Source organism: Moschus berezovskii, chromosome 8, assembly GCF_049115385.1.
Source record: "Moschus berezovskii isolate FMDL1 chromosome 8, NW_MosBer_1.0, whole genome shotgun sequence".
Taxonomy (NCBI): Eukaryota; Metazoa; Chordata; class Mammalia; order Artiodactyla; family Moschidae; genus Moschus; species Moschus berezovskii.
In genome coordinates this window covers 14,292,895-14,307,610 of record NC_142467.1, presented here as the reverse complement: position 1 = coordinate 14,307,610, position 14,716 = coordinate 14,292,895, and the positions used below count along the sequence as shown (strand labels likewise).

Genomic DNA, 14,716 nt, shown 5'->3' with positions numbered 1-14,716 from the left:
ATTTGAGTTCTACTTCAGCAATGCAAGATTGCTTTTATTGTTGCCGCCTTCTGTCGTTACTTTTAGTAAATGTTGTGTAAGACTTACTAAAGCTCTAAATTTTTGAGAACCCATCTTTCCATCAGTTACTGACTTAAAATTCTACCATTATGCTCATTTAATTTTCTGCTAAGCTGAATTTTTGAAAAACTATAAAATGCTTTCACGATAAAATGTACCACCTTGTATTTTGCATAGACCCTGAGTCTTTGTGGTATCAGAAACCTTTTTTTCTTTATTAAAATTTTTAAAACCACGTTATAGATTCTGACGTCATTTTATTTGAAGTTGTACAGAGACATAGCAATAATTCCATGAAGTGCTTTCAACAGAGTTTAGAGATCCTTTTGAAAAGAAGTGAGAAGCAGAGAAGAGGAAGTGGTTTTAAGCCCATAAGTTGGGGGTGTTCAGCGTGATACCATCTAGCCTGGACAAATGCAGAGCTGTGTTCAGGGGAGGAAATTCAATGGCAGAAGGTGAGGAGGAGATTCAGGGACATTGCGTTTGTCAGGAGGCCATTTATCATTTTATTTATCCTGGACTCTCCCCAACTGCAACACGGGCAGCACTAGAAAATAATCTGTAAGGCGCCTGGGTGTCTGAAACAGTGCCCGGCCAGCTTCTTTTGCTGATTTTTCGCCTCACAGCCCTGTAGAAGGGACAGTCTGGACACAGGTCTAGGGAGAAAGCTGAGGATGGATGCAGGTAACAACAAAAGACAAATAAAAATTTGATGATAATGTGGGGCCTGGAATAAACTTTGCATAATATCCTCAACAATTCAGCAACACGGGAGTATTTATTACCGATCATTTGCCTCAAGGGCAGCACTTTACTACAACCCAACAGAATCACTGATTATTGTTATTAAGGTAGCTGATACACATCAACAAGTTTAAAGTTTATTTTATAAAACATTTATAAACTGTCTTCCACATTACCTCAAATTGATTCCAATAGACAATGCATGCATGCTAAGTCGCTTCAGTCATGTCTGACTCCATGCAACCCCAGGGACAGCAGTTCACCAGGCTCCTCTGTCCACAGGATTCCCCAGGCAGGAACACTGGAGTGGGTTGCCATTTCCTTCTCCAAATAGACAATAATCCTATGTAATAATTAGGAAAGTACTCGTGCCTCTAACTTGGAAAATAAATGACTTATTTCAGAAGATGGCTTTAAGTCCAATTCTCTTGATTCTGGTCCAGTTTGTAATTAAAAACTTGGGTCACTATGATTTTAAATCTATTAGTTATACCCTAAGGAGATAGAAACAGCTGTAATTTTCATGAGAAAGATTTCCATTAAAATTAATTAAAAACAAAACTTTGAGCATTTTGAAAAATGCTTTCACCTTTTGGGAAACTTCAACTCATTCACTCTTGCCCGTTTGTTGAGGGACTCCGTGGTGCGCAATGCTCTGAGAGGTGCTGGAGAGGGGTGCAGGCATAGTGCTTGGCCCCAGGTTTCTTCAGGAGTTGATAGTTTAAGGAACGACGTGAAGAACAAGTGTCAGAATATAAAGTAAGGGCCAATGGAACTGACTCAACAAGTGCCTGCAGTTAGGGACTGGAATGGAAGCATGTGTCACTTCCAAGGTGACTTCCTGGAGGAGGCATTTACCTGGCAATGCCAAGTTTACACAGGGGACATTGAGAAAGACGAATTGCTCACAGTGGCAGCCTCAGTAAGGGTGAGGAAACCCTGGGTTCAGACAGGAATGGAAAGTTCCCTGGTTTGCTTGAAACAAGGGGCATGCATAGGACAATCTAGAAAGAAAAAACAAAAAATATTGCAAATGTGTTCACCTATCCAGCAGATATTTATATGTGTTTCCTGAAAGTCTCATACACCAGTCTCTGCTTTAGGCTCCTGGTGTTAAGAGGCAAGCAGAGCAGACAAACTCCCGGACAGCAAGGAGCGCTTATTCTAGTGGCATGCTGCTGCCAAGCTGTGCTCCGTCGTGTCCGACTCTTTGTGACCCTATGGTCGGCAGCTCGCCACACTCCTCTGTCCATGGGATTTACCAGAGCAGAATACTGGAGTGGGCTGCATTTCCTCCTCCAGGGGATCTTACTGACCCAGGGACTGAACCCAGGTCTCCCGCGTCTCCGGCACTGCAGGTGGATTCTTTACTGCTGAGCCACCTGGGAAGCCCATGTTCTAGTGGGGAGACAAATAAACCAAATAAATCGATATGTAGTTACTCAGGAATTGATAAACGCTAAGGAATAAAAAGCAAGCTAATGGGATAGACGCTGGATGATGCCAGGGGAGGACTGAAGACTGCTACTCTTTTTCAGAACCATGAAGGAGAGTCTCTGAGCAAGAGACAGATCAGAAGACCAGAAGGAACTGGCGTGTGAATTCTATGCGGCAAACTCCCAAAGCTTATTCTCTTATCAGGAAATAAAAGGATTAGAAACGCTTTTTGATGAGAAATAGTCTTAAATAATACACTGTGAAGTCACCTGGACCCTACCCATCTTCCTCTCCTGGAACTCAGGGCTCAGTCTGACAGCCTCTTCCCTCCGTTCTCCGTCATCACTCCCGTTCTCATGGGTGGGGGAGAGTTCTGAGCGCACACAGACACACCGGCCGGGGCTGGGTCTTGTGACAAAGTCACAGAACCACTCCCAGCTTGCTACACTTCTTCATCCCTCCTCCCCCACTGCAAAATGAGATTTCCAAGAACTGGCACCAAGGGCCAGTTTACCCCAGTCTTCCCTGTGGCTCAGATGGTAAACAACTGCCTGCAATGAGGGAGATCCAGGTTCAATCCCTGGGTTGGGAAGATCCCCTGGAGCAGGGAATGGCAACCCACCCCAGTAATCTTGCCTGGAGAATCCCACAGACGAAGGAGCTTGGTGGGCTACAGTTCATGGGGTCACAAAGAGTCAGACACCACTCAGTGACTAACGCTTACCCCAGTCACCTGTTTCCATCCTCCGCCCTGCCCCATGGCACCCCTTTAACTACAGGAAATTCCACTCTGAAGGATTCCATTCAGGACTGTGCCTCTGGCCCTAAGTATAGGCCACCTCCTTGGTTTTGCTTCTTCTGTTTTATTAGGGTTGGAATGATAAAATATAGAAAGAGAAAAGAAACGAAGCCTTGAGGGCTAAGTAGGATTTAACCATTGCAGGATTTGAATGTCAAACCAAAGCACAGGTTACATACAGAGATGCACCTCGGAGAAGGCATGAAAACCAGTGTGTGAAGGAGGCCGAAGGACAATAGGAGCCAAACCTGTTACATTTCACGTGAGAAAACTGTGTGTGTATGTGTGTGTCCCTCTAACGTACTAGAATCTAAACAAAACCCCAGACAGGCCTTGTAAGAGGTCCTGTGGCCTTTAGGCTGCCAGTGGGCCATGAACGGTCTCTACATGCGAACTGCCTCTGTGTGTAAACAGGAGAAGAAACCATGGAAAGGTCTGGAGCAGGGCCGTGGTCTGATCAAGTGAGTGAGTGCGTGAGAATCGCTCAGTCGTGTCCAACTCTTTGCGACCCCACCAGGCTCCTCTGTCCATGGAATTCTCCAGGCAAGAAGGCTGGAGTGGGTTGCCCTTTCCTTCTCCACATGGCAATGATCAAGCAGTGTCTGAAATAATCTGTTGCCTGGCACCGTATGAGTGGACTGCAAGGACATGTCTTGAGAAGCAGCAAATCTTTGGAAGGCCATTGTGAGGAGTGATGACATGATCTGCTTTCATGACTGTGAGGAAATTTTTTTACGTTGGATACAAAATGATTAAGAAGGAAGAATCAACAGAGCTTGGTAGCAAACCAGAGTGGAGCAGAATCAAAACAGCGATATGGTCCAAATCATGGCAGCGGCGGAAGACATGAAGCAGGTGAAGCCGAAGCAAAAGGCTCCAGTCTGGGGAAAGAAGACAACGTGTGAGTTGTTAGCAGAACATCTGTGCCAAGGCCGTCCTTCGGGCTGTTGGAATTGCAGCAGCAGAACCTGGAAGGGCAGACTGGGAGAGAGAAATGTGGGATGGGTGAGGGTAACTGAGCAAACTCCTAGATGAACACATTCTCTGAGGGAAAGGGTAACGTGGGCAAAGAGCAGAGGACAGAGGCTTTCCCTCTGTGGAAGGCCCATAGACAGGGTGGAGAGGAAGAGAAGACTCAGGAAAGCTGGAGAGACGTAAAGGTGGGAAACAGCCCACTTATGCCCAGGAGGCAGGTAGTTTACAGACAGAGGAAAGGGGCCCAGCACCTCTGTCAAAGGCCATTAAACCTGGCTGGGACTTATCCTTTCCAAGTGGATGGACCAAACTCAGATTTGTTATCTTTCCCAAGTGGATGGACAACGGTCAGATTTCACGGGAATATGGTGTGGAGAAATTAACTGAGAACACAGTCAGTCCGGCTCTCCTGCCCCACACTCTCACGGCCTCATACCTTAAGTTCTGTAAACAGCAATGTTGCTGACCTTGGTAGCTCTGGGCCTGCGTGCCCCTTTGGCCACGGGCCACGTTTGTCTGTCTTAGTCTATCAACGTTCTCTGAAGACGCTGTAGCTGCTGCTACTGCTGCTGCCCAGAGAAAATAAACACGTGTGCTCCTGAGTCTTCTTCCAGCTTCCCCGGTCACGCCTCATCTACCCGGGGTTCAGCGAACAGTGTGAGTGGCAAGACGTATGGACTCACCACGGGGAGGAATTCAATATCATGTCTTAAAATAACCCAGCATCAAAACAAAACTAGGTTCTGAAGGTTTTGCACCTGGGGGCACGGGGCTAGGGAAGATAAAACAGCAGGAAGAGCAGCCGCTGGGATGTTGGAGTCCTACCTGGCCTTGCTGTGGTCTGGCTTTTACTCCGAAGCTGCTTGTTCATTGCAGTTATGCAAAGTTCTGAATCCTGCCGGAACAGAAAGTGAAAGCAGAAATAAGTTCCCCTCCATTCAAATCTGCAACGACGTGGACTGAGGTAACACAGCAACATTTCTCTTGAATCTGTCTTAAAATCCTCATCTTTCAGTGAGAATAATGATCTGAACTGAAGGTATAAAACTTCTATGATTGAGGAGCTCTTGTAATCTAAGCCGGGGATCTGGGGAAGGTGGGTGTATCTGGTACTACTGTTTCAGGACAAATGTGCAGTTAGGATGAGATTTAAGAATCCATTTGACTGACTCACTCTCTTTTGGAGATTCTCTCAGCTTTTCCCAAATGTTTGCTGCAGTTCTTGGATCTTCTGTCTCCAGGTATTTTGTTCAATGCAGCAAAGCGCCGTATAAGGGAAACTCCACGGACAAATTCTGCTTCAGACTTCCTGTTTGATTCTGGGAGAGGCACTCACCCTGAGTTTCTTTATCTGGACTCTGAGAACTCGTACTAGCCAGGCTTTAAAGTTCTTACCAGTTCTAAAGTTAAAGGCCACATGAGTAAATATTGAGGCCTTTCTCTCTTCTCTTACTTTTCCCTTGATGTGTCTGCTACATGTGGGGGGAGAAGTTCCACAATTTAGGCCAGAGAATGTGAGTTATAATAATCACAATAATTTAATGTTTAACGTTCATTACATGCTTTCCGTGTGCTGGTTGCTATGCTGCACCAAATTCTTCATGTGAATTATTTCACTTAATTCTTCCAATGTTAGTGTAAATCATTACTATTTTATAGATGAGGAAACTGAAAAAAAAAAATCAGAAAATTTGCCCAAGATCATTCAGGGTACGTATGATGGTGCTAGAATTGGAACCCTTGCACTCTGAGTCCCAGGCCCAGAACCTAACAAACAAGTAATTTCATGTTTCAAATCATCAGAAATCCAAGCTAATTGACCAGTTATGGCTTTATGTATCAGAGGCCCTTGGAACATTGGGATTTGGTAGCAATGATGTAATGCTTGCATAAAAAAGAGGGGAGAAGTGTTGATATTCAACCATATTTAACCATTATTTTCTTCCTTTTTTTTTACAATATTTGTTGATCTCCATTAATATTGCTAATTGGAAAATTGCAGCAACTCTTTAGACAATTAATTTAAGAGAACGTGTTACTGATTTTAAAAAAGGAGATGGAGAGACATTCATGGGTTTAAGGTGAAGCAGGGAGGAGGTAAATGGAGGCAGGTGGCAGGGTGTGTGTCAGAACTGAATACCTAAATTACCATGTATATTGTTTGTTCTTATTTTATATGTTTTGTAGTGTTACCCTTCCAATAAGAAATTGTCTTAGTTTTATTTACAGAGGCAGTGAGTTCAATTTGATTTGTGTTTTCAAAGGTAGCCTGCTACGAAGACCAAAGTAACTTAAATATGTTTGAATATTATAAATCAAAATGTATTTCCATGGTTTTTGATATATTGGAAATAAACTGAAATAAAAACTTAGGTTTAACAGCATCCTGTATACAGCAACTATAGAATAGGGCCTTTCAGAAAAGGGCCATAACCTTATTTATCAAAAGAGGTGAAATTCAATGCCATTAACAATAGTGATATCTAGTATCCCAAGAATATTGAATATTCTTCATGACTTATTAAGACGAAATAGAGACACCTGTGCAGTTTACTTTCAGATGTCCAGACACACTCATGAAATGATGTGGGCAAATGTTAAAAATGTTCATCATGCAATGAATTTACACAGCTACCATCTCTTCATTGCACAGGAATGCAGAGGGGATTCCACAGATGCAATTTTAAGGCAGAGTCCTTTCATTTGAGTTCTAAAAATGTTTATTTGTAATAACCAGATGATAGCTCACTTTCTACTTTATTCTGTGGAGATTTGGCCTCATTATGACAAAGTAGATTTTCCCCTTTCACATATATCCTTTTGTTGTTTTAAGGTTTTATTTATGAATTGAAATGTTTTTATTTTCATGCTATACATGTTTTTTTTTTTGTTTGTTTTCTTTCTAGATTAAATCTGTTTATTGAAACACATTGTTCGGATCCTGAGTGACCTAACTGGAGCCAACACGGTGCTATGGAGCACTATGAGATTTAGCCTGAACATTCGTCTTCCAGAAAATTGTTTTAGTATTCTATTCCTCTGTCATGGCTAATTCATGCAGAAAACTAATATTTAATATTTACATAGGATTTTACTGCTCAGCAGTCATCATGCCCCAAACATGTATTTGTTCTCAGTTCACAAGTTCACCTATTGATCAGTTCAATAAGGACCCCGAGGCTCTTCCAGTAGCCACCAATGGGGAAATATTTCCTTGGCATGAGCTAAGGCTCCCCACTGTGGTCATTCCCCTCCACTATGACCTTCTCATTCACCCAAATCTCACCTCCCTGGACTTCGTTGCATCTGAGAAGATCGAAGTCTTGGTTCGAGATGCTACCCAGTTCATCATCTTGCACAGCAAAGATCTTGAAATCATAAATGCCTCTCTTCAGTCAGAGGAGGATGTGAGATACAGGGAACCAGGGGAAAGGGTAACTGTTTTGAGTTATCCTGCTCATCAGCAAATTGCCCTGCTGGTTCCAGAGAAGCTTAGGGCTGACCTGAGATACTCTGTGGCTATTGACTTCCGGGCCAAGCTAGCTGATGGTTTTGAAGGCTTTTATAAAAGCACATACAGAACTCTTGGTGGTGAAACAAGGTAAGAGGTAGCTCCAATTGTTTACCGTCTTTTGTAATACTTTCCTCTGGGTTATGTCTCTACCAGGAGCGTGCTTCAATAGTCATTTATGAAAAGTCAAAAAAAAACCTGGAAAACTCAGAAGGAGAAGCTCTGCCATTCCTAGAGTAAGTCACAATAAAGATGAAAAGACAGAACGCAGAGGCATAAATTGCTAGAGGAAAAATAGCCAAGAGGAAAGGCCAGTATATGACTATGACAAGATTGACATGCTTATCTGCTGGGGGAAATGATGATCTCTGCAGAGAGAGCTAAAGTATCAAAGGCTTCTCAAAGAAGGTGAACCTTGATCTGAGACCAAAAGGAAATGTGCGTAAGATTTGGGTTGGGAGGGAGGAAGTGAGATCATGTACTTTGCCCAGAAACAGCATAATTCAGATCCAGGAGGCAGGAGCAAGTCAGTTTGGAGAACTGAGAAATATGGTCTGTTCCATCAGCTCACACTGAACACATGCTATGTGCCAGGCACTATTCCAGGGCCTGAGTGTAGATACAGACTAGGAGTTTGGAGTAATTTAGCTGAGTGGTCAGAGAAGGTCTTGCTATGGAGGAAGGATATTTAAATTGAGATCTGACCTTTTTTTTTAAGGAGACAATCCTGAAGACACTTAAGTGCACAGTGTTCCCAGGAAAGGCATCAGCAAGTGCAAGGTCTGTAAGGCAGCAGTAACTGAGAGAAGGCCGGCGTGAGTGAGGGAGGGATGCAGAGGAGAGAGGTCAGATCGTGCAGAGACTTAGAGCCTCTCGTTTGAGGCTTTGACTCAGGGACCATGGGAAGGCACTGGAGAGTTCTGATGTGATGTACGCTTTATAAAGATAACATGTATGTTGGTGGTAGATTATAGAGAGGAAAAGGGAGACGCAAATTGGTCTTTTAGGAGGTCATTGCAGTTGTTCAGGTCAGAAAGGATGTTGGTTTGGACTGACTGGTAGTGCTTCTTATGAAATGATTGAGTTCAGCATTTGTTCTGAAGAAGGGTAAAACAGAATTTGCTGACACTGGTTATGTAAGGCAAGAGGATTCAAGGATGCTTCACAGGGATGACTTGGCTGTCCAGGGCCAGGGTCCATCTCAGGGGTAAAAGGCATCTGGTTTTGATGTTCTCTTTTTATCAGTTGCTTTCAATTGCCAGTTTGAGAAACCCCTTCCCTTGGGAATGAGTTCCCTTCATTGTATCTCCAGTTCTCAGTGGAGAACTGGGGATGGCTTTGACACACAGAGGGAAGGGGGTGTCTTTCTCATGCAACAAGAAATCCAGAAGCAGGGCCTCCCAGGTTTGCTCCAGAGCTCCCTAATATTATCCAAGACCTAGACTCCTTTTAACTTTCTGCCTAGCCATCTTTGGCAGATGACTTTCCTCCTAATACGAGATGATTCCTGCACCTCTAGGCATCAAGTTCACATTCCAGGCAGGAAAACGGGGAAATGGGAAAGAGAAAAATGCTAAAAGAAACATTCCAGTTGAGTCTGACACCTTTTCTCAAGCTTTCTCATCCAATAATTTCAGCTAGATCAGAACGAGTCATGTACCCACCAAGCTGCAAGAGAATGTGGAGAAATGATTCTTTTAACCAGAAACATTGCCTTCCTGAACAGAATCAGGATTCCACTGAAAGTGAAGAAGGGGATGGGCATTGGAACGTGATTTTAGTAGCCCAGTGTCTCCTCTGCCCTTCCCCACCCCAGGTGCTTACTGCACTCTGGGACTAGCGCGCACCCGCAGCCCCCAGCAGTCCCCTGAGGACAGCCCTTCCCCAGCCCATTCTTGCCCTTCCCTTGGGAATGCGTTCCCCTCATTGTGTCCTCAGTTCTCAGAGGCCTGTTCTCAGGTCTGGCACCATATTGGATAGGAAAATGATCAACTCCTCACTGAGGCACCACAGGACTAGTGATGATTCGTTTCACTTTCTCCACTGACAAAACCTTCACTTAAAGGAAATACATTTTAAGGATATCATTTAGGGAGACAAGGGAGACCAGTTCAGTTCAGTTCAGTTGTTCAGTCGTGTCCGACTCTTTACGACCCCATGGATCGCACCACGCCAGGCCTCCCTGTCCATCACCAACTCCTGGAGTCTACCCAAACTCACATCCATTGAGTCAGTGATGCCATCCAGCCATCTCATCCTCTGTCATCCCCTTTTCTTCCCGCCTTCAATCTTTCCTAGCATCAGGGTCATTTCCAGTGAGTCAATTCTTCTCATCAGATGACCAAAGTATTGGAGTTTCAACATCAGTCCTTCCAATGAACACCCAGGACTGATCTCCTTTAGGATGGACTTGTTGGATCTCCTTTCTGTCCAAGGGTCTCTCAAGAGTTTGTTCAAACACCACGGTTCAAAAGCATCAATTCTTGGGCACTCAGCTTTCCTTATAGTCCAACTCTCACATCCATACATTACCACTGGAAAAGCCATAGCCTTGACTAGATGGATATTTGTTGGCAGAGAGGGTAGTTTTTTAGAGTAGCAGCTTGAAAAGTAATGATTTTCCAGCAGGTCTCTCATAATTAACTGAAGGCTATTTCCACCTCATCCTATGATTAATTTGTCAGCTCTCTTCATCCTCAGCTACCTAGTAGGTCTTAACGTGTAGGGTGATTTGCAGGACAATGTCAATGGAATTTCACGACCTCTCTGTCTCTCTTTATCTCGTTTACACACACAGGTGCACACACGCAACTTAAAATGCAAAAATAATTCAGTCAACAATAATTCTTTGAGAAGCAGGAAGTCACTGCTTTACATGCAGCACTAAAATTAATTGTGTAAATAGCAAAGAAAATCTTAAACATTTGACTTTTCCAGTGTTAGACTTTATAAACCAAAATTTCACATTAATAAAAATTATTCCAGTTACTTGGGATTCCTTTAAATGTGTAGGACCTGCTACCAAATCCAAGTAACATCAAGGCCCCAGATGAGACAGTTGTACACCCAGCCTTGCTTTTCTGGTCTGAAATAGGGAATTAAACTGAGGCAAAAACTATCCCAGCAGCTCGTCTTTGTTCCCCTCCTGGTCCTTCTCACCCTTTCTCTGTCCCTTGAGATTTTCTATTCTGCCCTCCTCCTCCAGTGACAGTATGCTCTCTAGGTTTGCTTCCTAATTAAAGCCTTCAGGCCCAAAGAATAAATTTGTAATTATACCATTTCAAACATCTTCAAGGTGGTGGGGTATAGAGGTTTGCCAGGATATCTACCTACCTGTTACAGTCTGAAAACTGGAGCTGCTTTGCTTGCAAGTAGAGAGAGCGAGAAATGTCTAAGGGGAGCTCGGGTCCTCCAGGAAGAACCTTAGCCCGGCTCCTTCCTCTAGTAGGAGGAAAGTTGAAGATGTCGTTTCCATTCAGAGCTGCCCAGGGATGACGCTAAAGCTGGCACCTGGGCTGACTCTTCCTCTTCCCTGCCCTGCTTCCATAACTTCCTGTCTCTCTTGATAGCATGTTTTCATGAGTCAGGGTCTGCTTCTTGGGAACACAACCCAAGACATCACTCATCTCACAAATATTCAAATGGCTGATTGGGACCTGCTCAGGCTTATTGATGGAGAAGGCAATGGCGAGCCACTCCAGTACTCTTGCCTAGAAAATCCCACGGACTACAGCCTACCAGGCTCCTCCGTCCATGGGATTTTCTAGGCAAGAGTACTGGAGTGGCTCGCCATTGCCTTCTCCGTCAATAAGCCTGAGCAGGTCCCAATCAGCCATTTGAATATTTGTGAGATGAGTGATGTCTTGGGTTGTGTTCCCAAGGAGCATGGGGTCGCTACGAGTCGGACATGACTGAGCGACTTCACTTTCACTTTTCACTTTCACACATTGGAGAAGGAAATGGCAACCCACTCCAGTGTTCTTGCCTGGAGAATCCCAGGGACGGGGGAGCCTGGTGGGCTGCCGTTTATGGGGTCGCACAGAGTCGGACACAATTGAAGTGACTTAGCAGCAGCAGCAGGCTTATTGATGATACTAAACTACTAACTTCTAGTCAATTTTAAAGTCCAATTGGGCATACCTGTTGAGAGGGTAACAGGCAGGAAGCTCAGGGGTCTCCAAACGGAGGAAATAGGCTGCAAGTGTCAGACATTTTTTTTTTTTAATCTCTCTCTTAAGCAGCAGGAGGAAACAAACTCCAAGTGTTAGATTTTTTTTCCCCCTTCTCTATACAAGGAGATCCAATCAGTCCATTCTAAAGGAGATCAATCCTGGGTGTTCATTGGAAGGACTGATGCTAAAGCTGAAACCCCAATACTTTGGCCACCTCATGCGTCGAGTTGACTCACTGGAAAAGACTCTGATGCTGGGAAGGATTGGGGGCGGGAGGAGAAGGGGACGACAGAGAATGAGATGGCTGGATGGCATCACCGACTCGATGGACATGAGTTTGAGTGAACTCCAGGAGTTGGTGATGGACAGGGAGGCCTGGCGTGCTGTGATTCATGGGGTCGCAAGGAGTCGCAAGGAGTCAGACACGACTGAGCAACTGAACTGAACTGAACTGAACACAAATTTAAAAAGAGGTTTCTTTTAAAATTCTCTGTTGCCATGACACCTGGTTCCACCTGAACTTAACTTTTCTCAAACCTTGAGCTAACCAATACATTTTTCTTAAGGAAATGTTTTTCTTATGAACTATGTATTTACCCTAGACTCTGTCTTCAAGTTGGTTCCACCTAAGACTCAGAACCAGCTTGACAAACCAGTAAGTTTTACTCATACAATTGCTCTCCTAATCTATGTCAATGAAACCATATATTTGCTTGGAAACCTGCCTTTCAAGATTTCATGGCCTGGGATGACTCACCTTGTGCCGATGTTATCTCAAGATGCATGTTGTGGGTGAGGGGCCTAGTGTCACTGAGTTTTGACACATTTCCTTTCTCTAATTAGCAGCCTGCTAGTAGCTATATAACATCCAGCTGAAGACTAGCAGGGGGGCACTCATTCTGCCCCATTCTGATGTCTATGTCAGAAGCTTTCTCTCTCTCTTTTACTCTTTAATAAAACTTTATTACACAAAAACTCTGAGCATTCGAGCCTCGTCACTGGCCCCCGCTTGAACTCCTCTCTTTCAGAGGCCAGGAATCCTGGCATCTTTCACGGCTCAGCAGCAACCTTTCACTATCTCAGTGATTTGTCGATACTAGGTAAAGATTCTAGTAAAGTCACTTAAGTTCTCAGAGCCTTAATTTCCTTATCTTCCATAAACATGAAGACAATCATGTAAATAGAGTGCCTGGCACAGTGCATTATTATGATTGGCAGCTGCTAAACAAATTTTACCTTCCTTTTCTTCAAAAACTAAGAGTCACTAAGATTATAGTTTGAGAAATCAAACATATCACTTCCAGGTTTGATAAGCTGTGTTCTGAAGATAAAATTCTATCCCTTTCTTTTATGATTTCACTTGTGTATTCCGACTGGAATGTACTTCTTTTCTTAGAACAATTGCAGTAACGGATTTCGAGCCAACTGAAGCACGAATGGCTTTCCCTTGCTTTGATGAACCATTGTTCAAAGCCAACTTTTCAATCAAGATAAGAAGAGAAAGCAGACATATTGCCCTCTCCAACATGCCAAAGGTACTGCCACTTTCAGAAACTTTGGGAAATTGTTCTCAAAATGAACTTCAGTCTTTGTTGTATTTTAATATTTGCTTTGTTTGCAGGACTTAAGCCATTAATTTGTTCTTACTCCATCTACATATTACATAATAACTCCAATCTGTCTATATTTTAAAATCATTCTGTTTGGGCATTGTTACATAAGAAACTTTTTGTTTTAAAGAAAGTGATTTATATTTTACTTGTGTTTATATGGAAGCAGTGTTCTTTTAAATCAGTGTTACTTGGCCAGTGATGAAATTCAGAATCACCCAGAACAGCACTTCTCAAATTTTAATGTTCAGATGAATCATCTGAAGATCTTGTTAAAATTCAGGTTTTGATTCAGTTAGCCTTGCTGTGAGGCTCAAAATTCTGTCTTTTATTTAATAGCAAGCTCCCAGGTGGTACCACTGCTGCTGATCCAGGCTCCACATTTGGAGTAGTAAGGATATAGAGAATGCTCCATTGGCCCATCCTGAAAATTCTGATCTAGGAGTCTGTGACAGAACTTCGAAATCTTTTTAAGTTCCATGAGTAGTCCTTAAAATTATTTATGAAAATTATTTGAAAATCATATGAAAAGTTACAAACTTTTTAATTGAAAGAGACCTCTGAACACTTTTATTTGGCTCGTATTTATGCTCAAAATGCAGAGACTCTGAATGACACAGTAGACCCTTGAGCCTTATTTGATATTTCCTCACTAATGATGTACTTGCCTTTTTTGCTATTGAATGAAATGTAAAATATTTCTCCATTGCTACCTAGAAAGTTGGATAAAAATAGAGGCCCTCCTGACAGTGCTTCAGGAGGATGAGCTCAGGAGCAGCCGCATCGTCGTAGCCCAGCCAGCGACTCCAGCCCATTTTTCTTTCTGCCCTCTTCAGTGACCGTCTTCTGTGCATAAAGTGGGAAATGAGTCCATAAGCTAGAAACTGAATTTCCCCCAGATTTCTGTTTAATACCAGGAAAGGTTTTGCTTTGAAATGCTTGCAGAGCAGATCAAGGGGGAAAGTAACACACTCCACATGACATATATCCCACCATTTTTTTCATGATCATGCAGACAGCAATTTAATTAGCCTACTCCCTTTCAGGTAAAAAGGATTTGCTGCTTAACTCCAAGTCTTCCTTTTAATGGAATGTTCATTTAAGGTCCGTTCAGTCTGTTTCCTGGCAGCTTTTTATTGCTATAATTTTTCACATGAATCATCATGGAGGATAAAGTAAAAATACAAGTAGTAATGTCTTTTAATTAAAATGTGATGCAAACATAAATTGTCGTTTTGTTATATTAGAATTTCAGCTTTCTGAAATGTTCAGGAATGTTCAGTGTCTCATATTTAAGAAAAATAAGTGAAAAATTTTAAAATATTTTATATAATCCTTGAACTTTGCATTGTTTCAGTTGACTGGGCCAGTTCTCTGGATCATGGTTTTTACACTGGCTTAACTTTCT

General features: G+C 43.0%; 1 protein-coding gene across 1 annotated transcript in view; it reads left to right on the top strand.

The window, feature by feature from the left end:
* The first annotated feature begins 4,816 nt into the window (after window positions 1–4,816).
* ERAP2 (endoplasmic reticulum aminopeptidase 2) overlaps window positions 4,817–14,716 on the top strand; it is a 53,388-nt gene continuing 43,488 nt past the window's right edge. Inside the window, exons 1-3 of the mRNA XM_055430201.2 lie at window positions 4,817–4,979; window positions 6,922–7,616; window positions 13,095–13,233. Of these exons, the coding sequence (XP_055286176.2) occupies window positions 7,060–7,616; window positions 13,095–13,233 (696 nt within the window). The 5' untranslated portion in view covers window positions 4,817–4,979; window positions 6,922–7,059. The remainder of the gene's footprint in view (window positions 4,980–6,921; window positions 7,617–13,094; window positions 13,234–14,716) is intronic.